The sequence below is a fragment of the Camelus ferus genome, chromosome 10 (assembly GCF_009834535.1).
Source record: "Camelus ferus isolate YT-003-E chromosome 10, BCGSAC_Cfer_1.0, whole genome shotgun sequence".
Lineage (NCBI taxonomy): Eukaryota > Metazoa > Chordata > Mammalia > Artiodactyla > Camelidae > Camelus > Camelus ferus.
The window spans coordinates 66,381,757-66,409,154 of record NC_045705.1 but is presented as its reverse complement, the minus strand read 5'-3'; the positions used below and the strand labels follow the sequence as shown (position 1 = coordinate 66,409,154).

The window sequence follows — 27,398 nt, the reverse complement described above, 5'->3', positions numbered from 1 at the left end:
ACTGGCCCTTCGGTGCCTCTGCATGGATTAGAAAAGGGTGCTCTTTAGTCAGGTGGGTGGAGCTCTGTGTCACACCTTGAGGAGTGGCCCACTGGTGGGATTCCACCCACACTGGCCCCTTGCACAGTGAACACCCCACACAGCTGTACATGTGACTATGTCACGTCCAAGGATCTCTCTAGCCCCATCAGTGAGTGAGGCCCTTCCTTTGCCCTCTTCTGTCTTCAGACCCCATGGCTTGATCTGGGGCTGGCTGTTTCCAGCTTTGAGTCCTCTAAACTGCTCAGTGTCCATCCCCCCCCACTCCCGATCGATAACACCAATAGCCATCAGGGGAACTGAATTTGTGCCACAGACCACACCTCTTTCTTCCCACTCTGGGGACCAACCACACTCCCTTAGCCCTTGGCACACCCAGCAGAAGAATAGAAACCCCTACTGGGCTGGAAGAGGCACCACTGGGACAGTGCCTTAGAAGTGACCCAGATACAAGTCAGTTGGATACCAGTCTGTTGGAAACAGTTGCTCAGAACAACTCAAACCTGAGTCTCAGAGATCCCAGGCCGGGCAGGGAGGTTCCCCCTCAGCTCACCCTCTCCTGGGTGCAGCCCCACCTGCATCCCCTCCCAGACCCAGCATGGCCCATTGCGATTCTTGTGGTGGCCTTGAACCTACCACCCAGGAATGCACATGAGAAGACCTTCCATTTCATACCTTTTATTTTATCTGCATCTTCTCCCTCCTCCCTCCCCCACCGGCCCCTGAGAGGGGTTGAAGCCCCAGTTGGAAGGGAAGAGACTATTCTCTCCTCCCTGGGGGAGGGATGGTGTCCCCTGGGCCAGGCCCCACCTATGGGGGAAGCTGGGACCTCCATGGAAGAACAAAGGCATCGTCCAAGAGGCTGTGGCTCAGACTGAGGCCCCTCAGATGCCCTGTAGCCCTGAGCCCCGTGGGTCATCAGGAAGGCGAAGAGCAGAGAGGTCGGGGCGGGGTGGGACAATGAGAGGACATAGCCCGGAGGGTGTGTGCGTGGCTGACAAGAGGCAGACGTGGACTTCAGAGGGCAGAAGCAGAGACCAGAGCATATGGAATTGAGGTGGGGCCATGAGAAGGAACCCTGGGTTACAGGGGTAACTGGATGTGGCAGAGGGTGTACCAGGGGAAACGGTGGGCGGCGGAGGGGGCAAGGCTGTGCTACAAGAACCAGGCTCCCAGTAGAGCAGCTGCACCACAGGGTCTGATCAGGGACTGGCCCTGAGCAGAGGCCAGAGGGCAGGCCAGGAGGGGCCTGTCAGGGAAGGAGGATGGGGACTTTGGGAGGGTAGTGGGGCTGAGGCCGCGGTGTTGCCATAGTTCTTCAGGTTCGTGGATGCCAGCCAAGCTCGGCACAGCCCCAAACCACCAATTTGTGCTTCTGGGTTGCCCGAGGGCTCCCAATGTGGCCTCAGCCATTCAGGGAAGAGTCCACAGGCAGCCCTCTGCTGCAGAAAACAGCTGTCCCCAGGACTCCTCCCCCTTCCCAAGCTTTCTGGAAACTTCCTTCCCTGCCCTGCCTGAGAGGCCCCCAAGCTAGATCGTCTGCCATCACAGGGGGTGGAACATGGCGGTGGTGGTGGAGAGGGAGCCATGCTGGGACGGTTCATAGACTCAACTTCGGTGGTGTCCATTTGCCCCCAAAATGACCACAATCACTGCATGTTAGTCTGTTTAAGGGCTCTACCCCCACCCCCACCCATTGTGTGCTGGTCTGTTTTCCCTCCTGTTTTGGACAACAAGTACTCAGGCATCAAAGCCGGTGGTGGGGCGGTGGGGAGAGGGCCACTCAGGGGGCCACGTGGGTCTCAGAGTGCACCCTGCCCATCCCCCTGGCAGCCGCTGTCACCATGGACAATGAGCACCGGGAAGTAAAGGGCGTCCTCATAGCACGGTGGGCTTTCCAGGGGCTCCGTGTCCTCCCCACGGCGCCCCAGTGGCCCCCCGCTCAGGCTCCGGAAGACCCCCGGTGTGGCCCTGCCCCCAGCTCCCAGCGAGAGGCGGCTGCGGCTGAAAGGCAGGCGGGGCCCGCTGGGCCGGGCTGGAGGCAGCGAGTTGCTGCTGACAGAGCGCCGGCAGCGCTGGCAGCCACGGAGGTAGGTGCCCGAGCCAGCGCCCATGACCACAGCCTCTGAGTAGCTGGGTACCAGCTGCCGGTTGGAGCAGATGTGCCACTCGAGCTCGGTGAAGTCCACCGTGGCCACACGTGAGAGCGGGGGCCCACTGGGCATGGCCCCGGGCGGGGGCGAGCTGGCGCCGAAAAGCTTCTCCACCTGGTAGTGCACGTGGGCCGTGCCGTAGGCCGCCACGACGCGCAGCGGCCAGGACAGCGTGGCCGCCGACACCAGCCAGAAGACCCAGGCGCGCGCGTACCAGGGCGGGCTGCGCGGGTCGGCGAAGACCATGAGGGACTCGCGGAAGTCCACGTCTTTCAGATGCATGCCCTCCCGGGCCTCCAGGTAGTCGTCCAGGCCCTCGTTGGCGCTGAAGAAGCGGGCCCTCTGGGTGAGGTACGAAGCCTCGGCCTCGGCGCTGCCGAAGCTGAAGCACTTGGTGAAGCGCAGCCGCGTGGCCGCGTGGTCAGCCAGGCCCACCAGCTCCTTGGAGACATCGCGGACCCCATGGGCTGAGTAGTCAAACTCGCCACGAGCAGTGCGGCTGTCGGCCCTCTCATGGTAGACCTGCGTGGTGGTGTAGGCGTCGCCGTTGCGGTAGCGGGTAATCTGGCGGGTGCGCCGCACGTAGTGGTAGCTGGTGGCCTTCCACCACACACAGGGTGGTGCCTGCTGCAGCCGGCGGATCAGGGCAAGCACGGTGTTGGCATCAGTGCGCGGCGCCTGGCATGACCGGACGTGACAATGCCAGCATTCGGCCAGGTAGAGGAGGTAGAGGAGGGAGACAAAGGCCAGTGGGATGTACAGGTAGCCATCGGAGCAGGGGCTGGCTGGGTAGGTGGGCGGTGGGCCCCCGGCCCCTCGGGCCAGGGCCGCCTCGGGCCCCAGGACCAGCCGTGGCACTGTGGCCAGGCGACACCAGGCCACCACGGCACCGCAGGCATGGATGAGCAGCGTGAGGAGCAGGCACTTCCAGTGCGACTCGCGGCACAGGGAGCTTCCCAGGGACTGTTTCAGGGGCCGCTGCTGCAGAGTGGGCAGAGAGATGGGAGGCTTGGGTCAGGACGGGGCCATCACTTGCGCCTGACCCTCCGCTGAAGCCCCGTGAAGGAGGTGGTGCTACAATCCCTGCTTTGCAGAAAAGGACACTGAGCCTCTGAGGGACTAAGCAACTTGCTCCAGGACCCACCATTCTAGCTAACTCACAATAGAGCTGCAGGACCCAAACCCAGGCTTATCTGCCCTGAGCCTGTCCTCCACTGTGCCCTGTCATCTCTCAGTCAAGGGCACGTAGGACAAAGTAGAACCATCTCTGCCAAAAGAGGGAAGGACACCCCCCTTACCCCAACAACTGTCCACTGAGAAAACTGAGTTCTGGTCCTGACTCTGCTCCTGATTTGCCGTGTGATTGTGGCCTTACCTCTGCCCTCTCTGGGCACTGATTCCTGGACCTGGTGGTTTGGGAAGCCAGGGTGGTAGGGGTCCTAGGGATCAAGAGCATGGGCTTTGGAGCCTGACTGCCCAGGATTTGGTGCTGGCTCCACCACTTACTGTATGACTTGGGCAGTTCCCTCATCCTCCCTGGACCTCAATTTCCTCATCCTTAAACGGGTTGTTGTGAAGATTCAATGAGATCATATGTGTGAAGATCTTAGCACAGGGTCTGGTCATGGGAATAAATATTATTACCATTACCCTGCAACTCCCTCTGGTCCCTTGGTTTCACTAGGGACTGCAGGAGACTTGGGAGAGGCTTTTAAGTAAGTAAGAAAGAGGAAGAGAGAGAGGTGTGAGTCTAGGGGAGCAGATGGAGCGCCAGCCTCCACTCCCCATCTGTGCCAAGGGAGGGGGCGGGACACAGCTGCTGGGCAGCAAGGACCACTCCCTGGCCCTGGGGGTTGGGCACACCCTCCCTGGCAGGCTGCCAGCCTGGCCCTCACCTCACCCCCAGGTGCCTTTGGAGAGAGAAGGGGGAAGAGGGAGGGAGGAGTGAAAGGGTGAAAAGGGGGAGAAGGAAGAGGTGGTCTGGAGGAAACAACAGAGGTGGGGTTAAGGGGCCATTTTTTCCTCCCACAGTCGCACTAGGCCTTGAGAGACCCAAGAGGAGAGGAACTACCCCACCCCAGCCCAGGGCAGCCACCCATCACAGGTGCATGCCACCACCCTGACCTGCAGGGTCAGTCAGGTGCACATACCCTCATCCATGACCCCCACCCCCACCTCACATGTTCATCAAAGACCCACCCACCAGGAACACGCAGATGCCCGTTTATCCAACACACACCAGCCCCTCACCTGTGCCCAGGGCACAACATCCTCCCCCACTGTAACATGGTGCACAGGTGCGTGCACAGGCTCACACACCCACCCACCACAGGACACACAGGTGCACATACATGTTACATATTCCCTGAAGCCCAGGGATATACCAGCCCCTTATCTACCTCAATGCACATCCCCCACCCCCACCCCGACTGCAACCTGACACCCACACCCTACAGACTCTACAGGGAGAGACCCACCCACAACAGGATGCACTAACATGCACTCACACATTACCACTTCACCCAAGTCAAGGGACCCATCAGACCCTCACCTGACTATAGGGCTCATATGTCCCACTCCAGGTGTGCGGAGCACGTACTGACATTCACACACCCACAAGCAGGCTAAGCTCACCCAAACACACACATAGATCCACTTACCACCTATCACTCCCAGCACCCCAAACTGGGCCCCACACCCCTGCAGATCTTCTTCCCAGCTGGCACTGAGGAGGGGCCATCTGAGGGTCCCAACCAGCAGCACGATGGGGCCTGGGGCCTCACCGCAGGGAGAGGGAGAGGGGGTACCAGAGGCCACCTCCCTTTCTTTTTCCCATTCCCCGCCCCCCAAGTCACTGCTACCGCTGCTGCATTGCAGGCGCCGCCCGGGCACCTCGTGAGCTGCTGGGCCAGGTTGGTGGCTTGACCCTGGGGCTCTGGGGGTGAGGGGCAGCGCTGCAGAAGGGGGACGCGCAGGGGCCAGGTGCTGACGTCATAGGAGGGCAAGGATGGATGAGGGGGCGTCGGGATTGGGAGTCACCCCCCACATCCCTTCCCAACCACCCCACCCCTACCCCCACGCGGGGCCCTAGGCCCCGGGACCCCTCGCAGGACGCAAGCTACCCCAATGACGTCATTGGCCACAAGGGCTCTGGACTTCCCTTCTCAGCCCTCGCCCCGGATTCGCCCTTCCCTTGCCCCCTCCCCGCCTCCAGTCCCGGCTCCGGCCCCCACCGCACAGCGCCGGTACCTCTTCCCTCAGAGGCTCGCCGTCCGGGATGAGCGCGGGCACCTCCCCGCCGTCGCCACCGCCACCCTCCGGCATGGTGTCCTGGCTGCTTGGGCGGCCGCCGCCCGGGCCCGGGGCATGATAGAGGGGAACGCGGAGGGCTGCGGCGCGGCCCCGAAGGGCGTCCGCTCGGCTCAGCGGCCGCGGAGGGAGTGCGCGGAGCTCGAGCCCGAGCGCGGCGGCGGCGGCGACGGCGTTGGCGGCAGCGGTGCCCGGCGCCCCGCCCTCTGCTGACCCCGCCCCCGAGGCACCCGCGGCTCCGCTGGCAGCGCCTGGCACCACGGGCGCGGCACCCGCCCCCAGAAACCCTGGCTGGGCGGACGGACGCCTGGGTTCCCCTCCTGCCGCACTCTAGCTTGCGACCTTGGACGAGTCCTTGCTCTCTGGGGCCTGAGTTATCCCTGCAGTAAAATGAGGAGAGGGAACTCATAGATGGGTAGGGATCCGCGGGGTCTCATCTTTGAGGAGTAAGTCCAGGCCTAAGCCCACCTAGACCCCACCCCTGAAGCCTCCCTTGTGGTAGAGGTGGCATTTACAGCCCTGAAAGGTGTGGTGAGTCTCATCGGCTTGACAGAGGCGCTGGACTCCACATACAGCAGGCAAACAGGAGGCCAGGACACCCGAGCCCTAGGCTTTGTGGCCTTGAGTTGGCACGCTGCACCCCAAACCTCAGTTTTCCCACCTGAGAAATGGGGATGGAAAAGTGTTGGGTTCAATGCACATTCATCATGCAGGATTTGTCCTGCACGAGAGGACTCCCTCCCAGGTACCGGTGGACCCAGTGCTGCTCCCTGGTCCTTAGGAGCCTCAGATCATCACATCTGCCCCTGGGTCAGGGCCTAGCCCCCAAGGTAGACAATCAGTGGGTAGGACATAGGCAGCTGCAAAGCTAGGTGGGTTTTGTTTTGTTTCGTGATTTTTTTTCCCCAAAGAGCAACACATAGACCATTTGGTTCAATATCCCTACCCATTTAAAGATGGGGTAACAGAAATGATAGAGGAAAGGACTGACCCAGAGTTTCATCCATTTATTTTTTACTTACTGGTCACAGATGTTTATTGTGTGCCTTCTATATGCAAGTACTGTGTTTGGCATTGTGAAGATAAAGGTAGAAGTGGAGAATGACAAACCACTGTACAGAGAGGAAGCCTAGAATCTGGCCTCCAGCCTCCTCCCCAAGCCGGGTCAGGACTCTGTTCCCTTTATCGCCCTGAGAGACACAAGTTGAACTGACTCTTAAAGGATTTATCTAGGTTTTAAATAAGTGGATATGGAGGGGAAGGGCACTTCAGGTGGAGGGAACTTCTGGGCAAAGGCACTGTGATTGGACCACATGGATTGAGTTTGAAGAACAGGAAGGTCACCTGGTGTAATTGGACACTGGGTAGCTAACTAGAGGCAGGTTGCAGAGGATCTCCTCTGTAGAAAGTGTCTGGAGGTCTGTGAGAAGGGAGGCCCCCAAAGACTGTCTTTGGGGAAGGTGGGAATGAGAGAAAGGAGCCCCTGAGATTATGAATGAGGCTTGGGGGTCTCACTTTGAGATGACTGCAGGGCTGGCAATGACTCAGGAGTTTCAACAGCAGCTTCAGGAGAAGAATCAGCACACCTCTACCCACAAATCAGCTGGACTACAAGAGAGTTAAAGGGCCGAGACTGGTGCAGGATCCTATCCCAACTATTACCACTCTGTTTCTGGGACTTCAGATCTGAACCTCAGGTTTTCAGTATGTGGCGTGTGTGTGCGTGTGCATGTGTTCGCGAGCGCGCGCTCTCATCGAGATCAGCAGCAGGTCCCAGGGTCTGCAGAATGGCAGTAGTGGCGGTAGGGCATTTCAGCACCAAGACAACGGACAGCACCCGCGCGGAATAGAGGGGTGGGAGGCGGGAGGAGGAGTCAGCATCCAGGAACTCGCTTAGCCGCGCTGTGACTGCTCGGCCCGGCCGCCTACCAACACCCGCCCGGGATACCCGAGCTCAGAGCCAGGACTGGGAGAAATATGGAGGGCGGAGAAGGAAAGCTAGCATTGAGAGAGAGGGACAAGAGCCCAGAGGGACAGGGCTTGGTCACAATGGGGCCCCACCACCCCCATTCCCTCCTGGAGTAAGTCCTGCGAGTGAAGCTTCGTTCCCGGATTCCAGCCGCCGCCTGTCTCCGCCAGGTCTCTGCCTGCTGTAGTCGTGGCACGGCGAGCGTCAAGTGCCCCCACTGCGCAGGCGCGGAAATAATTCTCAACACCCTCCTACCTTAACCCATCTATTGCTACTCCGGCCGCGAACTAACAACCATTATCCAATCCGAGAGTGCCTCAAATTGCTCCGCTTATTCCGCTGCCCGGAAGTTGACTATTACCGAATCCGCTTCGGCGAGGGTGCGCCAGTAGCCAATTGGGAGAGGGGAGTAGGGAAGCCTGTGCCTCCGAGGAGCCAATGGCAGGCGGCAGAGGATGACGCTACGGACATGGCTGCTGTGCTCCGACAATTCGGGGACGTGTCGGGCTGTTCGGTAACCTCGGTCGGTGCTTAGGGAACGGAGCAGCTGCCTCACTAGTATTCGTACCCACAAGGCGGCGCAGCGGGCCCTCGGAGACAGCGAGCGTCGGGGCCATGGCTTATCACTCGGGCTACGGAGCCCACGGTGCGTGAGGCGCGGGGCGGGCGGGGCGCGGACCGACCCGCTGAAGGAGGGTCGGCGGCGCGGCCCGCTCACCCTAAGGGAGAGGGGCGACCGTGAGCACTGCCCAAGGCGGCAGATGTCTTTCGGGTTCCTGCCGGGTGAGACTCGGCAACACGCCCCGGACTTCGCCCTCTCGGCCCAAATGAGATCAGATCGGGTGGTGACAGTAGTGCTGGGATCCCCGTGCCCGACTCGGGCATGGATGGGGCCTGCCTCCCAAACTTCCTTCCCTGTCATGACCCTGGTGGGATTCTTGACCGCTGCCCAGGGCCTCCGAGTACCCAGCCGTCGCCTTTCCCACATCGTTCATGTGGGGATGCCCTCCCTTCTCTCTTCACCTAGCAAACTTCTACTCAAGTCTCCAAGGCTCAGTTCAGAGATCATTTCCCTTGAGGAGGCCCCCAGGAACCCTCAGGCGAGCGATCACTTCCAGGAGCAGCTGCCTCAGCTCTTTCTTTGCCCACATTTATCACCACTCCAAAAGATCCCTCATTAAAGTTCTTCTGGGTTAGCTACCCAGCCCCCCATCCAAGCTAGTTTCCCTCTCTGATTGCTTGGTGTTCCCAGGACCCATACAGGGCTGCCCAGCTTGGGGAAGGGATGGTGGCTTGGACTCATGCTTGATATTTCTGTCACCTACTCTGGTACCTACAAACCTATAGGCTCCAAGCACAGGGTCCGGGCAGCTCCGGATCCCCCTCCCCTCTTCGATGACACAAGCGGTGGTTACTCCAGCCAGCCAGGGGGATACCCAGCCCCAGGAGCCGAAGTGGCCTTCAATGTCAACCACTTGCTTGGGGACCCAGTGGCCAACGTGGCTATGGCCTATGGCAGCTCCATCGCATCCCATGGGAAGGACATGGTGCACAAGGAGGTGTGGCCCACCCCTGGGGCAAGGGTGGCAGGATTTCTGGCCAGGGCTGGGGCATCACGGGATCCACCTAATAATCACAGCACCCCTCAGGGAAAGAGCACACAGAGGAACACCTTGAGGTTTGGGGTGCAGCTTGCCCACAGCCTCTTCTCTCCCCTCACAGCTACACCGTTTTGTGTCTGTGAACAAACTGAAGTATTTTTTCGCTGTGGACACAGCCTATGTGGCCAAGAAGCTAGGGCTGCTGGTCTTCCCCTACACACACCAGGTGAGCCACCTACCAGGTGAGCTGGTGGGCCCCCTTGCCTCCCTCATCCTGCCCCACAGTCTGACCGCCAGATCTCAACCCCCTTCTTTCCTCTCTTCTGGTCTTTTCCTCCTAACCTGGCTGCTGCTGCTACCACCAGAACTGGGAAGTGCAGTACAGTCGTGATGTGCCTCTGCCCCCGCGGCAAGACCTCAATGCCCCTGACCTCTATATTCCCAGTGAGTCTTTGACGTGGGTTGGGGGGTGTGGAGGGACATGTGCCTTGAGGCACCAGCGAGAAGAGAGAGTCTCACGTATTTATTCAGCATCTGCTCTTTGTGTTTTTGTGTGTGGCTTTGGTAGTGTCACTAGACACCAGGCAGACCAGGTAGACAGAGTAGGGTGATCAGTAAGCAGCTTCCTGGCTGTGCCTTCAGTGCCCTCAGGGTCCTCCCTTTTGAGACCTTCCTGCCATTTAGACTTAGACCTTGTCCTTCCCCAGCCTGGAGCCCTGGGTTTAGACCTGGCCTTTCACCTTCAAGCTATGGGACCTCAGGTGGCTACTTTCATGCTTTTGAAAAACCAGAATAACAACAAGTCCTACCACAAAGGATTGTTGTGGAAACTCAGTAAGGTGATGTGTGCTCAGCACAGCACCTGGCACCCAGGAAGCCTGCAGTAAATATTAGCTATTACCATTGTTATGACTTGTCCCCCAAGGACTGCTCCAATGTCCCCTCCTCTGAGGAAGTGGTTACTCCCTTCTGTGTTCCCACAACTGCCTGTTCACATGGCCTGGGTCAGGCTGCCCACCCTGTGTGGTGGCTGGCAGACGCTGCATCTGACTCCTCTGAGTCCTGGGGCCTGCACAAGGCGTGGCCCATGGGGGACACGCTGGATTAGGAGTGAGTGTGCCCAGACCAGCCCTCAGAAGGGCTTCCAGGAGGGCAGCCGGTGGTAGTGAGGGCAGCCAGCCAGCCCACGTGCCCTGGGAGGAACACAAGTTCTTCTTCCTTCCATTCTGTGTCCCTGTCATAGTCACCACATAAGGCAGGAACTGCCACCCCCAGCTTTAACATGTTGAAGCCAAAGCTCAGATTTGTGTATCTTTGAGGACACACACACACACACACACACACTTTATAGTGGTAGAGCTGGTTTCCTGACTGCCCTCTTGTGGGCACGTCAGTTCTGGTGCTTTCAGGGAGCAGAGGACAGGACTGATGAGTTGAAATTGCTATGAAAGCCCAGTTCCCATCTCAGGTTTTGTGAAAATAGCAGACATAAATGTGGAGCTCTGCATTGGCAGTGTGGCCAGAACTGTAGCCAGTGCCCATGGCCAGACTTAAAATTCCTGGCTGAGGTGAGGTCATCCCCATGGCCTGGACTCGGGGACAGCACGGGTTGTCTGCTGAGCCTGCATTTCAGTCCTGTAGTCTTGCCTGAGATCACTTTGGCCCCTACCTGTTGGTCTTGGATGAGCAATGACCTTGGCCTGTGATATAATTTCTGAGACACAAAAGGAAACTGGTGAGTTTCCTAGTACAGGGACAGGGAAGGAGGTGGTTTGGTGGTCCTGAGAGAAGGACCAGGTGGCATTTACACAGGAGGAGAGGGCTGAGCTGGGAGAGGCATCCCAGGCAGGGCTGAGTGTGGAGGTTGGGCATGTTGGGATCCACAGGGAAGGAAGTATAGGGGGGAAATTGGAGGTGTCAGTGGCTCTGAATACCTGGGGTTGGAGGCTCTGGTTGAGGAAACTAGGCTGATGGCATCTCTGGCTCTTGGCAGCAATGGCCTTCATCACCTACGTGCTGTTGGCTGGGATGGCACTGGGCATTCAGAAAAGGTCAGTGCCAGCCCCTTCCCCATTCCCACCACTTCCTCACTCCTGACTCCTCACCTCCCTAGGGGATCTGTGCCAGCTCCCAAGTCCACCCCATGCCCCCAGCCTCTCACCTGCCACAGGATGGCTGGTTTTAAACTCACCTCACCCCACCCCAACGTGGTCACAGGTTCTCCCCAGAGGTGCTGGGCCTGTGTGCAAGCACAGCGCTGGTATGGGTCGTGTTGGAGGTACTAGCCCTGCTCCTGGGCATCTACCTGGCCACCGTGCGCAGTGACCTGAGCACCTTCCACCTGCTGGCCTACAGCGGCTACAAATATGTGGGGTGAGCACCTGTGGGCCAAGCGGGAGGCTGATCTGGGTGGGGGGGTGCCTGCCACCCTGGGTTGCCGGCCTGCATAGCTGTACCCTCGAATTGTGACTGTGGACACCCTCTGATCCCCTCTGGGCCTCCAGCTCTTCTCCAGTAGAGGGCCCGTCTGTTTTCAGCACACTCCCCAGGAACTGTGTAGTGCTGTGCAAGAGGTCAGGAATGTATTGAGAGTCACCCTGGGAGCACAGGGGAGAGGGGCCTTGAGCTGGGGTAGTGAAGGAGGTCTCAGATCCAGGTCCTTGGGCTGAGTCCTGCCCTTCCAGATTCATTTTGAGTCTATGTCCCTGTAGGGGCAGATTGGGAGTAAAGGGCCCTGGTGATGGTAGGTGGGGTCTAGGCTAGGCCCTAGGGCCTGACAGGTGGTGTCAGTCTCAGGCCTGGACCCTTGAGAGGTCTCCAACTTTCTCTTCCTCCCTCCCCCACCCCACCCCCTGCAGGATGATCCTCAGTGTTCTGACTGGCCTGCTCTTTGGCAGTGATGGCTACTATGTGGCACTGGCCTGGACTTCGTCTGCGCTCATGTACTTCATCGTGAGTCTGGGGTTGGCCCCTCTTCCCCTGGGGTTGGAGCTGGGGACAAGTCCCCCTGTCCTGAGCCAGCTTCAGCTCTCTCCTGTCTTCCAGGTTCGCTCTTTCCGAACAGCAGCCCTGGGCCCTGACAGCATGGGTGGCCCGGCTCCCCGGCAACGTCTCCAGCTCTACCTGACTCTGGGAGCTGCAGCCTTCCAGCCCCTCATCATATACTGGTTGACCTTCCACCTGATCCGGTGACCCCGGGTCCCCACCGGCACTGATTTTTCCATACATTGAAGATTTGATTTCCTTGATTTCATTTGACCCTTGTTTCTGGGGCTTGAGAGGGGAATTGCTACCACCTCTGGACTTTTGCATTGCTCAGGGGACCAGACTTGGGCTTTCTCGGAGCAGCGGGACCCAGGGAGGGCTTTCTGGCTGAACTTGATACTGCCTTGGAAGGCAGATGGAAGTATTTCAGCAGAAATAGCTGTTTACCTGTGCCAGGAAAGTGAGGATGGAAAGGGGCAGCTGCTAAGGAGACCCCGAAGGCCTTTGATTCATCTGAGGGGGTCTGTGGACTAGTGGGATGAGCCTAGCTGTGCAGAGGATTTAGCCCAGGGCTGCTCCCTATACTGTTCCTTTGCCCCCATCTCCTCTTTAAGCCTTTCAGGAGTAGAACCGGGGCCCACATGTTTGCAGGAGTTTATTCATATTTTGTCACAAATGGCCGGGGAAGGGGTGCCGGACTTCTCCAGGCAACATAGAAAACAGGTCCAAGAGAGACAGGGTAGGCTGGGGTTGGGGCAAGTGGGGATAGGGAGGGGTATGGAGAGATCCTGGGGGAGGGGAGAGGGCAGACTAGGGGTGGGGCTGCCCCCCTGCTGAGCCTGCTCATTCCCGGTGTGGGTACCCCCCCACCTGCAGGGGGAGCCTCAGGGTGGGGGTGGAGGGGAGCGGCCCAGAACTTACAGGGTCAAGCCCTACCCCTTGGCAGGGCCTAAGTTCCCCCTGAAGTGGACAAGGCTGGAGGACCCGCCCCTTCCAGGACTGACTGCCATGCCCACAGGCTGGCAGAGGAGCTCCTGCCCCTATTGAGAGCTCTGCCCAGCTCTAGTCCAAGGGGGGGGGCTCTGAAGGCGGGAAGTCCCCGCAGCAGCAGTTTGGGGGGTGAAGAGGAGGCTGGGGGCACCAGTGCCCCCTCCCTCCCCAGGGCTGAGGCCTCTGCGGCCCAGGGGAAGGGCTGGGGGTGCACAGGCGTCCGGTCCATTCTGGGCTTGCTCCCTGGCCGGCTTCCCCCTTAGAAACTCACCAACGTATAAACCATACTGTGGGAAGATGAGGCAGTGAGCCAAGTAATGAGTAGACCCAACTATTCGCCACCCACCCTGTCATGCCCTAGGTTGCCCTCAGTCTTCAAGGGCAAAGGGCAGGAACTTGGAGCCCAGCCACTCCTGGGATTGGAGGGATGGTGCCTGGAGCATCCCTTCCCGGATTTCTGACTGCCATGGGCAGGGTCTCACCTGTACAGGTAATAGAAGAAGGAGAGCAGGTAGAAGGCGAGTTTGCACCAGGACTCCTTCTGGCAGTAGTTGAGGATGTCGGCATTCATGATGGAGACCGCGTCATACATGACCTCAGAGCCATCCGCAGGGCGGTGGAAGTACCTGGGGTGAGGGAGGGGCCTGAATGCCCACCCTCAAGGCTCACACCCCTGTCCTGCCTCCAGCCCCCCATCTCACCCTCTGTTGCCAGCTGCTACTCTCACCTCCAGAGGTGGTAGAAGAGGAGGGGGATGTTGAGGCCCAGGGTCACCCACTCTGCTGCACACAGAAACATCAGACAGAAGAGGCCGTGGATGGAGTATTCTGGGACCACCAGCTGGAGAGTGAGGATGAGAAGTCAGCGGCCAGGGGCTTGGACAGACCCAAGCTTTAAGGGCACATGGGAGGTGCCCACCCCCATGACTTCTGTGAAGTAAAGGGCCTCTAGCCTCCCACTCCCTCCCACATGGAGAAACGAATCAAACGGGCCCCAGAGGAGGAACGCCCGGCTCTGGGTGCCTGAGAGTGAGGCCGACCTGGACTAGGAGCCTCCTGCCCCAAGCCCTGACACTGACCTTCCTCAGGAGGCAGCAGATGCGTTCGATGTTTTTTAAACGCTCGCGCTGTAGGGGGGAGGAAAAGACCGCAATGGAAGAGGCAGAGGAGCCGACATTGGGGGGCCCCCCCCAACTCTCCTGCGCCCCCCCACCGCCCTGCACGTGGCCGCCAGGGGGCGCCAGAGCAGATTCTGCAGCTTGTCGGCGCGGTAGGGAAGCAGCCGCGCCGTCCCCATGGCGACAGTCACCATGGAGGGATCTTCACCCGCGTCTCCACGGCAACGGCCCAGAGCCTGGCAACGGCCGCCCCGCCAGTAGGAACCCAAGTCCTGAGGCCGCACCAGGTGTTTGCTGGGGGCGGGGACACACAGAGGAAGGGGCACAGCCGCTGTCCCCCCACCCGTCTTCCTGTCCCCCACCACCCTTCGCCCACGACAGATGGAAAGACAGACAGACGGACACACCTCAGCACAGCACATGTATCACTTACTGCCCGCGCTGGGTTCCCCTGGTCGATGGGGTTCTTGAAGTCGGTCCGCAGCTCGTCAAAGGCTATAATCTGGGGAAGGGGTGTGTGCTTGTCAGGGTTGGGGCAGCAGCTTATGACCCCTCCCCATTCCTCTGTGACATAGGGTTTCACATATGGGGATCAGATCAGATGGAGCTTGCTGCGAAGGTGGAGAAACTGAGGCCCAGGGAGGGGAGGGGCCTGGCCCAAGGTCACACAACAGTCTGGAATGTAACCCTAGTGTGCTGATGTCCAGTTAAGGACATGCCCACTACACCTCCATCCAAAACATCCCAAGAGATGGTGTCTTCTCTGCTGGGCCCGGTACTGAGCACTGGGGCTCCAGAAGCCTGGGACACAGCCCCTGCCTGAGAGGAACCCCAGGCTTGGGATGAGAACGGTGAACTACACTCTGGGGTGATCAGCGCTGTGGAGTACAAGAAGAACCTGGGATGGGTGCCTGATCCAGCCTGGGGCTCGATGGGAAGTTCAGGCTGGACTCTGGTGTTTGGTGAACAAATGGGGGAAGGGCAGTCTGAGCAGCAGGAACAGCAGGTACAAAGGCAGAAGGTTGAAAGAACAAGGAACATTCAGGAAGCTGCTGGTTCCACAGGGCAAGAGTGAAAGTGTGAGGCATGTGAGAAGAGAGAAGAGAATGGTGAAAGACAGGCTGGAGAGGTCAGTGGAGCCAGACGGGGGTGCCTTGTGAGGCTAGAACAGATGTTCAGACTTTTAACACAAAAGTAAAAGGGAGCCATTGAGGGATATAAAGTGGCCGAGTGGAGCGGGCAGTTTGATGAATTAGGGTTGACCGAGCAGGGCGTAGAAACTAACAGTCCCAGCCAAGACATACAAGATGCTTCCTCTATGCCAGCAGGCTTTATTAACTCACTTAATGCTCGCAACAACCTGATGACGTAGGTATTGGTGTTACTGTTTTCGTTTCGCAGATGAGGAAACAGATTAAGTGACTTGTCCAAGGCCAAATATCTAGTTAGTGGCAAGCCAGGATTCAAACCCAGTTAGACTCCAGAGTTAAAAAATTTAACCACTTTACTATACTCAGGCCAGATCAGTGCAGGCCCCTGCCTGAAGGCTCTAGAGAATAAGCCATGGGCTAAACTGATAAACAAGCTGTGCCTTTAGGCGGGGGCCTACAATCAGTCAGGGGACTGTTGGACTGTTGTGGTGGGGGCGGGGGGAGGAGGCGTGGTGATCTGAGTGAGGAGAGTGGCATTGGGGATGGAGAGGTGTGGATGGATTCCAGAGCTATTTAGAAGCCAGACTCGAGAGAGCTTGAAAGGCAGTGATGTGGATGGAGGCAGAGGTGACTTTGAGTGTTGGGGCATTTGGTGGACGGCAGTGTCCTCAGTGGGACAGAGAACTCTAAGGTAGGACAGGAGAGGATGGGATGGACCTAGGGGGAGCTGACAAGGGAGGAAGGTTGGCAGATGAGACTTCTGGGGTCCCCTCCCCTCAGCACCAGTGCTAGGATGAGGCAGCGGGCCCACCACCCCCAAGCATCCCAGGCTCAAAGGGAGAGAATGTGGGCTTCCTGGAGGGAGCTGGGGCCATCTGCAGCAGCACCCCCCTACACTCCCCATTGACTCTGGGCAGCTGCCTGCCTGCCAGGCACAGCAACAGGGTCCAGCAGGGAGCGGAAGGGTGCCGTCTGTCTGCCCCAGAGCTGGCATCACCAGCAGGCGGCGGGTGTCGTGCCTCCCACCCCCCAGGCTGCCTGGCGCTGACTCAGCCCCATGGAACAAACAATCCCCCACGGTGACAGCTGACACACGTCACTCACCACCAGGGTTGCCTAGCGACCAGGGCCCCAGCTCAGGGTCTGTGGTGGGATCTAGGGTCTTGCCTGTGAAGGTTCTAGTTCTTACCAATTTGCATTGAGGACCACACCGCCTCTCCTCACCTGCACACCCCTTGGCAAGCCTTGCTCAAGGCACTCTGATGTATATACAAGTCTACTTTACCAGTAAGGAAACAAACTCAGGACAATAGACTTACTACAATTGTCCAGCTAAACAGCTGAGTGAACACAGTGCCTGACATACAGTAGGTGCTCAATAAATTTTTTTTGAGAAAGCTTGGGCACTTTCTCCCAGGCTGGGAGCCCCACAAGGGCAAAGCCTGAGTCTTATCCATCCTTGATTCCCCCAAACCCATCCAGAGCCTGGTTCTCGGGAGCACTGATACAGGTGTGTTGGATGGAGAACTGCTCTGAGGATCCTCTGAGGACAAGGAAACCCCCACTAGAGACTGTTGGAGGCCTCTGAGTAGGAAGGGGCCCAGAAAGGGACTTCTTGAATTCCAGGAGGCTTTCTCCCAGGAGCTAGTTAGCTTTGTGTTCCCAGCCCGTGACCCTAAATTCCTTCCAGCTCTCAGGACTCCAGCCCTCATGCCACCACCCCACAGGATTGTCCAAGGACATGGGATAAGCTAGGAGGCTCAGGGAGATCCAGATGGACCCAGGGGAGATGAAAAGTGGGAAAGAGAAACAGAAGGGAGGAGAGAAAAGAAAAGGCAACTGAGAGAGAGCAAGAGAGAGAGAGAGAGGCAAAGCCAGGGAGAGAGAGAGCTGGAGATGGGGTGTATGTGCTTGAAGGTACCTGTGGGGCTCACTCCTCACACAGGAGGTGTGCAGTCAGAGTCCAGGGAATCCTGATATAAAAGAAACAGGCAGTGGAAGGACATCAGGGGATGACAAAGGGAGAGATTGGTCAAGAGCCAGGGAGGACCACAGGGCAGGCAGGCAGTTGGTCCCAGGAAGAGTGAGAAAGTGGGGAGACCAAGAAAGAAGCAGGTAAGGCAATGGAGAGAAAGAAAGAAGTAAGAGGGTATGAAGAGAGCAGGATGATCAGGAAGGTGTGTGCTGGATGTACAAGCAGAGGATGCTGAGCTGAGTGGACCAGGACCAAGATGAACAGGCCACGTGGAGGGGATCGGGGTGGTGGCTGAAACCCCAACATAGAAGAAATGTCAGTAAAGGGGAGCCAAAGGCCCCAAACAATGAGCTGGAGGCTGATTGATAGTTTTGTAGTGAACAGAAGAGAGGCAGGCAGGGGGACCACTGAGGAGAGGGCCCCAGAGAATGGGAAAGAGGGACCTTCTCTAAGGGCAGGCAATCAGGATAAGGGATAAATGGATATTTTGAAGAACCAGGTGTGAGGCAAGGCCAGAGTGAGGAAACAGAAGACAAAGGGGAAAGTGGGGGCAGGAAGAGGAGGGAAGCTGGTGGGGAGGAAACCTAGTGGGGGGAAGCCCTGACAGGAGGGGGCAGGGAAACCCAAGGTGAACTGGTGGTAGGCTGCTTACAGCCAGTCGCTGATGGGTCGGAGCGGGGGCTTGGGGGTGGGTGTTAATGGGCTCTACGATCCGTAGGTCCTGTAAACAGATGCAGTTGCCAAAGCAACCGGCTCCATCACTCCGGCTGGAAAAACCCACGGGGGGGGGGGGGGGGGCGAGCAGACAAACTGCCCGACAGACAAACGGGGGCGATTGGATTTGGGGGGAGTAGCAAGAGGGAAAGAGCAAGGATCCCAGAATTCCTCCCCACACCCCAAGGCTTCATGGGGCAGGGGAAGGGGGTCAGGGACCGACTGACATACCCACAGACAGGCGGGGGCGGTGGAGGAAGGGGGGCCCCCGGGAAGGAAGCCGATGATGGGGGCTGTTGATGGGGCGAACAGAAGGCGACCGATGGGGGATAGCAGAGAGGAGGCTCTTAAGTTTCTCCCGGCCCTGAGACCATCCGTCCGGCCCCCTCCCGCTCTGTGCAACCCCTGCCCCCACCCCGCCCCCAGCCCCAGCCCGGCCTTACGTGCCAGATGACAAAGAAGATGAGGGAGGCGCACAGCACCAGGGTGAGCATGTAGCAGAACGCGGCGAAGGTGAAAGCCATGGCCCCCGCGCCGGGCGGCGGCCCGGGGGGCGCCAGCGCGGGGCCCAGGCGCAAGGGGACGCCCCCCCCCACCCCGGCCCGCGCTTAGGGCCGGCCGTGCATGGCCCGCAGGGCTCGGGCGCGGGCTCGGGAGACGCGGGCGGCGCGGCCGGGATCGGGGCCGCGGGGCCGTGGGGCGCGCGGGGCGCGGGCCGGTGGGCTCGGGGGGCGCGACCGCTGCCGGCTGCCCGGGCCCCGATCGCTCATCCTGCGATCCCTCGCCCGCGGCTCGCTCTCTCCAGCCCGCGAAGCCCGCGGGGCGGAGCCGGGGGCGGGGCCGCCGTGCGAGCGGCCTCGGGCGGGGCTGGGTCTCTGTGCGCCCCTCCGCCTGCCGGTCCGGGTGCCACCCCCGCCCCAACCTCAGGGACACGTAAGCATGGACGCATATTCCTAGCATTACCCCCCCCCACCCCCGGCCCCTCACCCTCCCACCGCATAACACAACGCACCCATCACAGTCACACTCGGTCTACTAAGACGGGCACACACCCCTGCCCTTATACACTGGCTATGGAGGTTGGACCGAGGTCCCACGGGTAAAGCACTTGTCACCACCCAAGGGGGTACAGACACCTGGCTTGAACCCTGAATGAGACCGGGAGAGGTGGCTAAGCCAGGGGGCTGACAGGGATGCGGGCCAGGCACCATGGACACATTGGCAGCCCCGCGGCGCCTCTAGCTGCGGCCCAACTCCACGTCCTGGGTCTGTGCCGGTGTGGGTGTTTGCCGGGCTCACCAGGTACTAGCTGATGGCGGCCTGCCCTCCTCCCTGCCGGAACCGTGCTGGGCCCTTGGGGACAAACCACAGAAGCACAAGCAGGCACCTCTCCTGGCTTCAGGAAATGGGTCAAGGATTTCCAACAGCAACCTTAGGACACAGCCCAAGCCAGGACCCCTGTGTAGCCCACCCAATCCAAGGCTCCAGCCCTCCACTCCTCTCAAGGCGGCTCCCACCACAGACCACACTCAACCACCACAACTTCCTTGCAAAAACCCTCGGCTCACCCGAGGGCCAGTGGAAATTTATTTATTTTTTTGTCCTTTCCATCTCTCCCCAAGTGGCTTTTCCTTGCAAAATGCCTGACACAACACCAGAGGGGATCCTGGGGTTGGGGGGGCACCCCAAGGGGCAGCCCAGGGACTTAAATACAAGCTGGAGGGCAGGGCACGGGTGGGACAGGCAAGAGACAGCACAGGTACATGGCTTCTCAGGTAGAGACCAGAGGTTTGTTTTTCTGCAGGAAGAAGCTGTGTCAGAGGGCAGGGGGCTAGGATCCCAGGTGGGAGGGGGTAAGTGGAGAGGCCCCCCCAACCCTGGGATGCACCCGCATTCCCAGAGAAGTAGCGACAGGCAATGAGGATCTGCCCTCACAGGCTCCAAGGGACGGAAGAGGGAGAATAAGTCAGATGTGCTGCCTCAGGGACAGGGAAGAGGTGCCGGCAGAGTGAGGGTTAAGGCTGATGCCCAGCCTCTGGCACGGTGGGCCTTCCGCCTCCGCCTGCCTTGCGCCTGCCTTGGGGACAAAGGGGCACGGTGGGCAGGCAGCACATGGGCCTGGCTCTGGCAGGGCAGGGGGTGGCAGGAGCAGGCTTCCTCTGGGCTTAAGACACAGGCCCAGCACGGCTGCCCACCCACCTGCCCTAGATGTGCTCAGACCCCACCGCAGTTGGACGGCTAGAGGGGTGAGTGTGGGAAGGGTGGGAAGGAGGCAGGGAGGAGAGGAAGTGGGCTGCTGGGCCCCTGTGGCCCCACGCCCGTCCTGAGGTCCAGCCCAGGGCCCCGGATCCCAGGCCCTGGATGCCCTGGTCCCATTCCTGGCCCCATGCGCGGACTGCAGCCAGGGGCAGTAGAGGCCAGGGAGGCCCATGGCTCTTGGGGAAGGGGGGTGCAGGGAAGAGAAGGGAGAGGGTAAGGAGAGAAATCCACTGCAGCATACATGGGGGACAGGGGAGGGAGACAGAGGAGCCCTCATCCCAAAGAAAGGTGTGTGGTGGGGTATTGTTTAAAGTCACCTAGAGGCAGCAGCAGAGCAAGCCCACACCCCTACCCCAGCCACAGGTCCTGGGTGTCCTCCTTTGGGGGTCCTGACAGAACCAGAGCTCAGGGTGGCAGGCAGATGGGCCAGAGGGAGATGGGAAGCCCGGGACACCCCAAAGCCACAGATTCAAATGCCCCAGCATAGGGAGGCACCTCTTGCCCCCCTCCAGGGGCATCATCTGGAGAAGGTGCCCCCTCCTGTCCCACCCCACAAGCCCCTCCTAGCAACAGCCGCCACCAGCCTGCTTCACGGGGGTGCTGTCAATCTTGAGGTTGGGCCGCTCACCCCCCGAGGCTGCCCCAGGCCCCATCCGCTTTTTGATTTCAGCAGCCATGGTCATGAACGCCTGCTCGACATTGGTAGCATTCTTGGCACTCGTCTCCAGGAAGGGGATGCCCAGGGAATCTGCAAACTCCTAACAAGGGGAGAGGAGAGAAGAGGAGGGGAGAGGGGGTGAGGGGCAGCAGGCCCCAGGGCACCCAGGGCAGCCTGACTGGGGCCTGCTCACCTTGGCCGTGGTGTTATCCACCACCTTCTTGGTGGTGAGGTCGCTCTTGTTGCCCACCAGGAGCTTATTGACATTCTCGCTGGCATAGCGGTCGATCTCCTGTAGCCACTGCTTTACGTTGGCATAGGATTCCTAGAGCAACCAGGTCAAAAGTTATTTTGCTCCCAACTCCCACCTTACCCTAGGCCTGGAGAACAGGGGCTTTGATGGGAAGGGAAATGTCCTGGACTCCTGAGAGAGGCAGGAGCCCGGGCTTCAGGAAGCCAGAGGAAGCTCCTCCAGGCTTAGCGTGCCTCCCTGCCTTCCTGTCTGAGACCCCAAAAGCCAGGTCCCGTGGAGCCCCGGCTGTCTGCCAACAGCCCCAACACTAAACAGCCTATGCCAAGGGCCAGCCAGCTCTGCTTCCTGCAGCTGCTCATCTCTCCCTAAGACACAGAAAAGGCCTAACCACACAAGGGGAGCAAATGGCATCAGAAGAGAGACAAGCTAGAGAGAAGACAGAAACAGAGGGTAACAGTTTAGCAAGAATGGCAAAGTTCCCACAGTGGCCCTGAAGTCCCTTTAAGGTTTGAACTCTTGGAGCCCCATGATCGGTGGAGGGTCCTCACAGAGGAGAACCTGGCCTGTGTGAGACTGGTATTTTGGGAACAGGGGCTAACATTCGTCCTACTTCTGGCACCAACAGCCTCCTCACTCAGCCTGGCTCTCTCGGCAGCCTGCCACTCCCCACCCCCCATCCCTCAGCACAGAGACAAAGGACAGAACTTTTAGGAACACATTCAAGCTAGAGACACTTTCCCTTCTTAGGAACCCAAGGTCTGGTGATATCACACTGGGTTCAAACATATACCTCCTGCCATGTCCCAGGCTGGCCCTGTGCTGGGCACTGGGGACAAATAATGGAATCATGCCTGGGCCCTGCCCTAAAGCACTCAAGTGGACAGTGGAGGACCAAACTAGGATACACACAATGGCCAGACAGGGTGATAAGGGCTCAGGGATAGATGGCAGGAGCTGCTGGAGCTCCGAGACCATCTCTGCCTGGGAGGATACAGAGGACCTATACCTACGGGGATGAACCACCCTTGTGTGGGTGCAAGTGGAGGGACGGGGAAAGGTGCAAGAGGAGGAACTGACATACACCAGGTCACAGAAAGGAAGGGGTGTGGTGTCTCTGGGGAGGAGGAGAAGCTCAATGTTGCTGGGATGCAGGCCCTGAGTAAGGAAGGAGAGGGAGAGGAGGCAGGCCCCAGCATGGAGCGGCTCAGCCTGGCTAAATCTTAGACAACCAGGAGCCAGTGGAGGTTTTCTTAGGAAGGGAGCAGCAGGAGCACACCTGTGTTCTGGAAAGATAGTCCTGGCAGGAGTGCAGAGGCCAGATCAGACCAGCAAGATGGAGACCAATTGGGAGGTGGGTGGAATAATCCAGGGAAGAGAAGATGTGCCCTGAGCCAGAAAACAAGGTAGGGAAGGGCACAGGATTTAGAGTCAGACCACCCTGGGTGAAGCCCTGCTTCTGCCATTTACTGTATGACCTTAGATCTGTCACCTGACCTCTCTGGACCTCAGTTTCCTCACTTCTATAAAACAGTACCTCCCCAGGGGGCTGTTGTGAGCATGAGATAATGAATGCAGGCCTGTCTCATAACAAGTACTTAATTAGCAAAAGCTGCTATTATTCTCATCACTGCTATTATTACAAGGGGATGGATCTGAGAGCTGATGTAGGGAGAACAGAGGGGCCCCGGGACTGATAGGATGGGGGAGGGAAGTTTTCTAGGCAGGCTGACAGGGATGCTGTTAACAAAGATGAGGATGTAGGAGCTAGTTCAGGAAGAGATGGTGAGACCAACACCGGCCATGCTGGGTCTGCAGATGGTCTGGAGCCTGCAGATGGCCTAGAGGCTATATAGGGGCAGGAATGGGTACACTGGGAAGTAAAGAACTCTGGGTGCAAACACTGGCTTTGCCTTTCCTGGCTGTGAAATCACAGGCAAGTAACTAAACACATCTCCAAGCACGTTTCCTCATCTGGAAAATGGTGACCCCTCCACTTAGTTCACTGGGTAATATTGTGAAGATGAGAATTAACACAGACATAAAGTGCCAAAAGAATGTAGTACACAGAGGAGACCCATGATGATAGCTGTTTAGACACAGAAATCACAAAACACAAAACAGAAGCTAAACCACAAAGTGGCCAGGGAGTCAGGAGGAGGCTGGGGGCAATAAGAAAGAACAAAATGTGGGGCTGTAGGGGTCAGGGGGCAGTACACGACAAACCAGTACAAAGCCACTGAAAAGAGAATCTAATGCAGCAGGTGGAGGTGGGATAGCTAGAGACAGTAACTTTTTCAAGGAGAGTGAAGAGAACGGAGTTAAAAGCCACGAGAGATCACTCATGGCAACAACTGGGATGAGGTCACAGGATCTGGCAGTTAGAGGTCCTTGATGACCTCTGTCTGAGTGGAGCACAGTTCACCCACAGCTTGTTGTCCAGGAGGCATCACCAGTCACTGGTGAACCGAAGAGCCCAGCTGCCCCTCAGAGAAGGGACTCCTCCTGGCCTGAGAATGACACAAGCATCGCCACGTCCCCAGGGCCTGGGCCCCATTAAGCAACAAGGTTTAAAAAGAACAAAGCAGACAGAATCAGTAGACCTTGGCTTTCTGTCTCTGTCACTTAACTGCAGGGCCTCAGTAAGCTCACCCCTCTGACCCAATTCTTCATCTGTAAAGTGGGAATATAAAGTAGACCTCTTTAGAGTGTTATGAGCATCAAAAGGCTGTGGCAGAACACGTGAACTACACGGCATGGCAGGACTGTTTCTGGCTGTTGACATTACCACTGCTGCCAATGACAGAAGACTAATGCCTCCAGAGCAGACACAGGACTCCCAGAACTCTGCTCACACTGGGCCCAGAGCACTGGACTCCCTCACTTTCTTAGGTAAGGCCCTCCAACTGTTTCTCCACAGTGTCTTTACACAGGAGGCCATGGGCTCAGCCCAACAATCAATCAGCTGACTAAACTCCCACAAAACACAGGTGCCTGGAAGGTCTAGAATAAGGTGGCAAATCTGACAAGGAGGTGTGAGGCCTGGTTCTGCTAAGGCCCCACATCAGGGCCTGCAGAGCTTCCATTTCTATAGCTATTTCTCTCCTTATGATATGAGTCTGAGAACAGTCTCCTTTCCAGACAGTATCAGGAAAAGAGGACGGGAACGTTAAAAAAGGAGCAAAAGCCAAATACCATGAGGCTGAGGAGGCAAAGCTGGGGATGGTGAGCCCAGGAGTACCTGGTCAGTGACGTCATACACCACGATGATGCCGTGAGCCCCCCGGTAGTAGCTGGAAGTTATGGTTCGGAACCGTTCCTGACCAGCTGTGTCCCACTACAAGACAGCAGGAGAGAGAAGCAGGTCAGCCCTGGGCTCCACGCCCAGAGCCCCTTCCCTCCCAAAGCAGATGCCTCTGCACCAGGGACTTCGGGAGGAGCAACACTCACGATCTGAAGTTTGATGGTTTTGCCATCCAGCTCAATGGTCCGGATCTTGAAGTCCACGCCGATGGTACTGATGTAGCTTTCTGTGTACGTGTCATCCTGGAAGATCAGGGGCCAGTGAAATGGCCTGAGTGAACAGGTCTGAGGCCCATATGGAAAACTCCCTTCAGTTCCTTGCCTCAGATGAGCTCCTAACTGCTGAGCCCCAGTTCTCAGCACCCCAACTTGCCAGCCCTGTGCCCTTGTTCAGTTAGATATGTTGCTGGCAGGTCCGGCAACTTCATCCTTGGCCTCCCAGGTCTTGCAACCACTGTGCTCTGGGTTGCCCCCTCTCCCTCCAGCCACCAGCCAGGACCCCAGATGGATGGTATGGGAAGCTTCTTACTCACAGCAAACCGCAGGAGCAGGCATGACTTGCCCACGCCCGAGTCACCAATCAAAAGCAGCTTAAACAGGTAGTCACTGGAGAGAAAGGATGGGAAGGTATGAAGGCAGGCAGGGAGCCCAACCTGCCATCATCCTGGAGTCACAACTACAGCATTCTCCCACACCATGAGCCGTGCCTCAGATTAGAGTATTAAGACACTTGTAAGATCCTCCCACAAGTCCTAGGATGGGGAGGGCTGATCACTCTCCATAACACAGCTGGCCCAAAGGGGTGAGTCTGAATTCCCACTTTACAGACAAAGAAACTGAGGCACAGAGAGGAACATGACTTGCAAAGGTACAGAATTGGTTAGGTGACAGAGCTGGGCATCTTACCCTGCCTCCTGATAGACTCCATGGTTCGGGTCCAGTAGGGGCTAGAGAGAAACCCTCCTACACTGCCCTGTGCCATACCTGGCTTGGCAGGAGAGACCTCTGAAGTGGAAGCCAGGGCCCAGCCTAGAACTTCAGTATCTATGTGAAGAGCCTGGTATGAAGCCTCTAAGAAGAGCTGATGAAGGGAGTGGCAATGATAACAGCAGTTAACATGTATCGATTTCCTCCTTGTGCCTGGCCCTGTACTAAGTACTTCAAATGCATCACTTCACTTAAGGTTCCCAACAGTCCAATGAACTGTTATTTCCAACTAAGGATGAAACCAGAGGCCAAAGAAGGGAAGCAACTTGCCCTAATCTGTGTAAGTTGTTAACTTTAATACTGGACACCAGGTTCAGACTTTAAAGTCTCTGTGAGAGCCTGTTGGTTTCCTTCTCTGTTCCCCCTTACAATCCAGTTCAGAGCTTCACCCTTCCCCAAGGAAACCTGAGGTCTGGATCTGGAGAAGAAAACGGAAGTTGCAGAAGAGGAAGAAGATAACTGACACTTAGGGAAAACTGGCAAGGAGAAGTCGGGGCAGAGATCTGGGCCACCTACCCGTAGGGGGAGTGACCAAGAAGTGAGGAGAGTTTGAGAAACAAACAATCCCACTGGAAGGTAAGAAGCAATGGCCACATTCATCTAAACTTCATCGGCAGCGTGACGGCGAAGGGAAGAGGTGTGACCGTGGCGCTGAGGGCCTGCGCAAAGGTGAGGGGAGGGCGGGAAGGGACTGGCCGCCGGGAGCGGCAGGGCAATTTGACTCAGGCAAGGGGCAAAGCAGCAGCCTGGGAGAGGAGGGCCTGCGGGAGAGCTATCCAGAGCAGCCCCTGGGGCCTCCCGCGTCTGACCAGCCCCTGGGCTAGCGCCGAGGAACCGGATTCCGGGAGAAGAGGAAAACAGAATTTAAGGCCCGACCTAAAGGGCCCGAGTCTAGACCGAGACCAGAAACCGGTGACAGGCTCCAAAATGCCGGGACCGTCGTCAACACTAAGACCGCCACTCTCAGGCAGCAGGTGGGGAAACTGAGGCCTGGAAATACCGGAGCTGCGGGGTCACCTGACCGATAAGGCCTGGTAGTGCCGGTGCCTCGGACTCCAAGTTGTGCCCCTCAGGGTCGCAGTCTCCAGACCCGGCTGCGAGAACTCGGGGTGTCTAGCCGGGGTCCTGGGGCCCTCGGGGGAGGGGCAGGACCCGGATGTGAGGGGGGGAGGTCAGCGGAAGAGGGACCCGGATGTGGGGGCGCCGCGCAGTCCTGACCCGAGCCAGACAACCCCGGTAAGCGTACAGCCCCGTACTCGGGATCGAGGCTGCGCCGGACGGCGCGGGCGGGGCTCACTCACTATTCGGGGTTCATGGCGGCGGCGGCGGCCCGCTCGGTTGCTCCCAGTCGGCTCTGCTCCGCCTCCCGTTCCAAGATGGTGGCCGCTCCGCCCCAGAGGCCACGCCCGCCACGCGCAGGCGCAAACAGCCCCGACTGGGGCTTCGTCGCGTTGCTTCTCGGAACTTGTAGTCTCCTTGCATTGTCCAGTTCACCCACCGCTGCGCAGGCGTACACCCGAGTGCCTGAGCTGCGGGGCCCAAGCCTCATCATCGCCGCGCATTGCCTTCTGGAGCTTGTAGTTCGCTCCCTAGAAATACCTGGACTTGAGGACCGCGCTCCGGAGCCTGACGGCGTCCCGGCCTTGGAAGCTCAGTTTAGTGCTGGGGTTGACACGCTTCACGTCTGTCTGACAGAGGCATTCATCCTAACCCTCCCTGTTCCCGGAGTTGTGAGCATTAGTAAAAGTTTATTTATCCAGGGTCCTTGGTGTGCTGGCGCTCCTAACTCCCAGCCGCAACCCCAGGAAGGTGTCAACCACGGTTTATAGACGAAAAGATCGAGTCTCGGTAACTCGCTCAAGGTCAGACAGCTTGGTAAGGAGCAAAGCTCAACTAAAGCCTGCGGTCTCTAGAACCTCAGAGATGAGGTTAGAAAAA

At 58.4% G+C, this 27,398-nt stretch overlaps 4 protein-coding genes across 5 annotated transcripts; 1 reads left to right on the top strand and 3 right to left on the bottom strand.

Moving 5' to 3' along the window:
- Nucleotides 1–701: 701 nt before the first annotated feature.
- On the bottom strand, nucleotides 702–5,689 carry TMEM151A (transmembrane protein 151A). Its single transcript, XM_032489895.1, has 2 exons — nucleotides 5,442–5,689; nucleotides 702–3,173 (listed from the first exon to the last, which is right to left on the bottom strand). Exons 1-2 carry the CDS (start codon nucleotides 5,514–5,516, stop codon nucleotides 1,842–1,844), a joined length of 1,407 nt encoding a protein of 468 aa, XP_032345786.1. The 5' UTR covers nucleotides 5,517–5,689; the 3' UTR covers nucleotides 702–1,841.
- Nucleotides 5,690–7,880: 2,191 nt separating this feature from the next.
- On the top strand, nucleotides 7,881–12,319 carry YIF1A (Yip1 interacting factor homolog A, membrane trafficking protein). Its single transcript, XM_006179508.3, has 8 exons — nucleotides 7,881–8,116; nucleotides 8,818–9,029; nucleotides 9,193–9,297; nucleotides 9,437–9,515; nucleotides 11,065–11,122; nucleotides 11,289–11,444; nucleotides 11,930–12,023; nucleotides 12,117–12,319. The coding sequence occupies exons 1-8, from the start codon at nucleotides 8,086–8,088 to the stop codon at nucleotides 12,261–12,263; spliced, it is 882 nt and encodes a 293-aa protein (XP_006179570.1). The 5' UTR covers nucleotides 7,881–8,085; the 3' UTR covers nucleotides 12,264–12,319.
- A 317-nt stretch (nucleotides 12,320–12,636) lies between these two features.
- On the bottom strand, nucleotides 12,637–18,663 carry CNIH2 (cornichon family AMPA receptor auxiliary protein 2). Its single transcript, XM_032489894.1, has 6 exons — nucleotides 18,447–18,663; nucleotides 14,597–14,665; nucleotides 14,125–14,172; nucleotides 13,774–13,886; nucleotides 13,529–13,672; nucleotides 12,637–13,333 (listed from the first exon to the last, which is right to left on the bottom strand). Exons 1-6 carry the CDS (start codon nucleotides 18,525–18,527, stop codon nucleotides 13,306–13,308), a joined length of 483 nt encoding a protein of 160 aa, XP_032345785.1. The 5' UTR covers nucleotides 18,528–18,663; the 3' UTR covers nucleotides 12,637–13,305.
- Nucleotides 18,664–19,546: 883 nt separating this feature from the next.
- RAB1B (RAB1B, member RAS oncogene family) lies at nucleotides 19,547–26,911 on the bottom strand. Of its 2 annotated transcripts, none has more exons than XM_006179509.3 (6): nucleotides 26,762–26,911; nucleotides 25,007–25,079; nucleotides 24,621–24,716; nucleotides 24,412–24,507; nucleotides 21,114–21,245; nucleotides 19,547–21,020 (listed from the first exon to the last, which is right to left on the bottom strand). In XM_006179509.3, exons 1-6 carry the CDS (start codon nucleotides 26,773–26,775, stop codon nucleotides 20,826–20,828), a joined length of 606 nt encoding a protein of 201 aa, XP_006179571.1. In that variant the 5' UTR covers nucleotides 26,776–26,911; the 3' UTR covers nucleotides 19,547–20,825. The 2 variants fall into 2 exon arrangements, with proteins under 2 accessions (XP_006179571.1, XP_014410405.1); XM_014554919.2 differs by lacking the exon at nucleotides 26,762–26,911 and adding an exon at nucleotides 25,977–26,410 and having other exon boundaries at nucleotides 19,571–21,020.
- Between the last annotated feature and the right edge of the window lie 487 nt (nucleotides 26,912–27,398).

Coding starts and splice junctions, on each gene's coding strand:
- TMEM151A (XM_032489895.1), bottom strand. CDS start 5,516: ATGCCGGAGGGTGGCGGTGGCGACGGCGGGGAGGTGCCCGCGCTCATC. Junction 3,174..5,441: donor GCGAGCCTCTGAGGGAAGAG/GTACCGGCGCTG, acceptor CCCACTCTGCAG/CAGCGGCCCCTGAAACAGTC.
- YIF1A (XM_006179508.3), top strand. CDS start 8,086: ATGGCTTATCACTCGGGCTACGGAGCCCACG. Junction 9,298..9,436: donor TCTTCCCCTACACACACCAG/GTGAGCCACCTA, acceptor TGCTACCACCAG/AACTGGGAAGTGCAGTACAG. Junction 11,445..11,929: donor AGCGGCTACAAATATGTGGG/GTGAGCACCTGT, acceptor CACCCCCTGCAG/GATGATCCTCAGTGTTCTGA.
- CNIH2 (XM_032489894.1), bottom strand. CDS start 18,527: ATGGCTTTCACCTTCGCCGCGTTCTGCTACATGCTCACCCTGGTGCTG. Junction 14,666..18,446: donor TCTTCTTTGTCATCTGGCAC/GTAAGGCCGGGC, acceptor CCCCTTCCCCAG/ATTATAGCCTTTGACGAGCT. Junction 14,173..14,596: donor AGGGGAACCCAGCGCGGGCA/GTAAGTGATACA, acceptor TCCCCCCTACAG/CGCGAGCGTTTAAAAAACAT.
- RAB1B (XM_014554919.2), bottom strand. CDS start 26,056: ATGTGGCCATTGCTTCTTACCTTCCAGTGGGATTGTTTGTTTCTCAAA. Junction 25,080..25,976: donor CTTGGTCACTCCCCCTACGG/GTAGGTGGCCCA, acceptor CTTTCTCTCCAG/TGACTACCTGTTTAAGCTGC. Junction 24,717..25,006: donor GCCTGCTCCTGCGGTTTGCT/GTGAGTAAGAAG, acceptor CTGATCTTCCAG/GATGACACGTACACAGAAAG.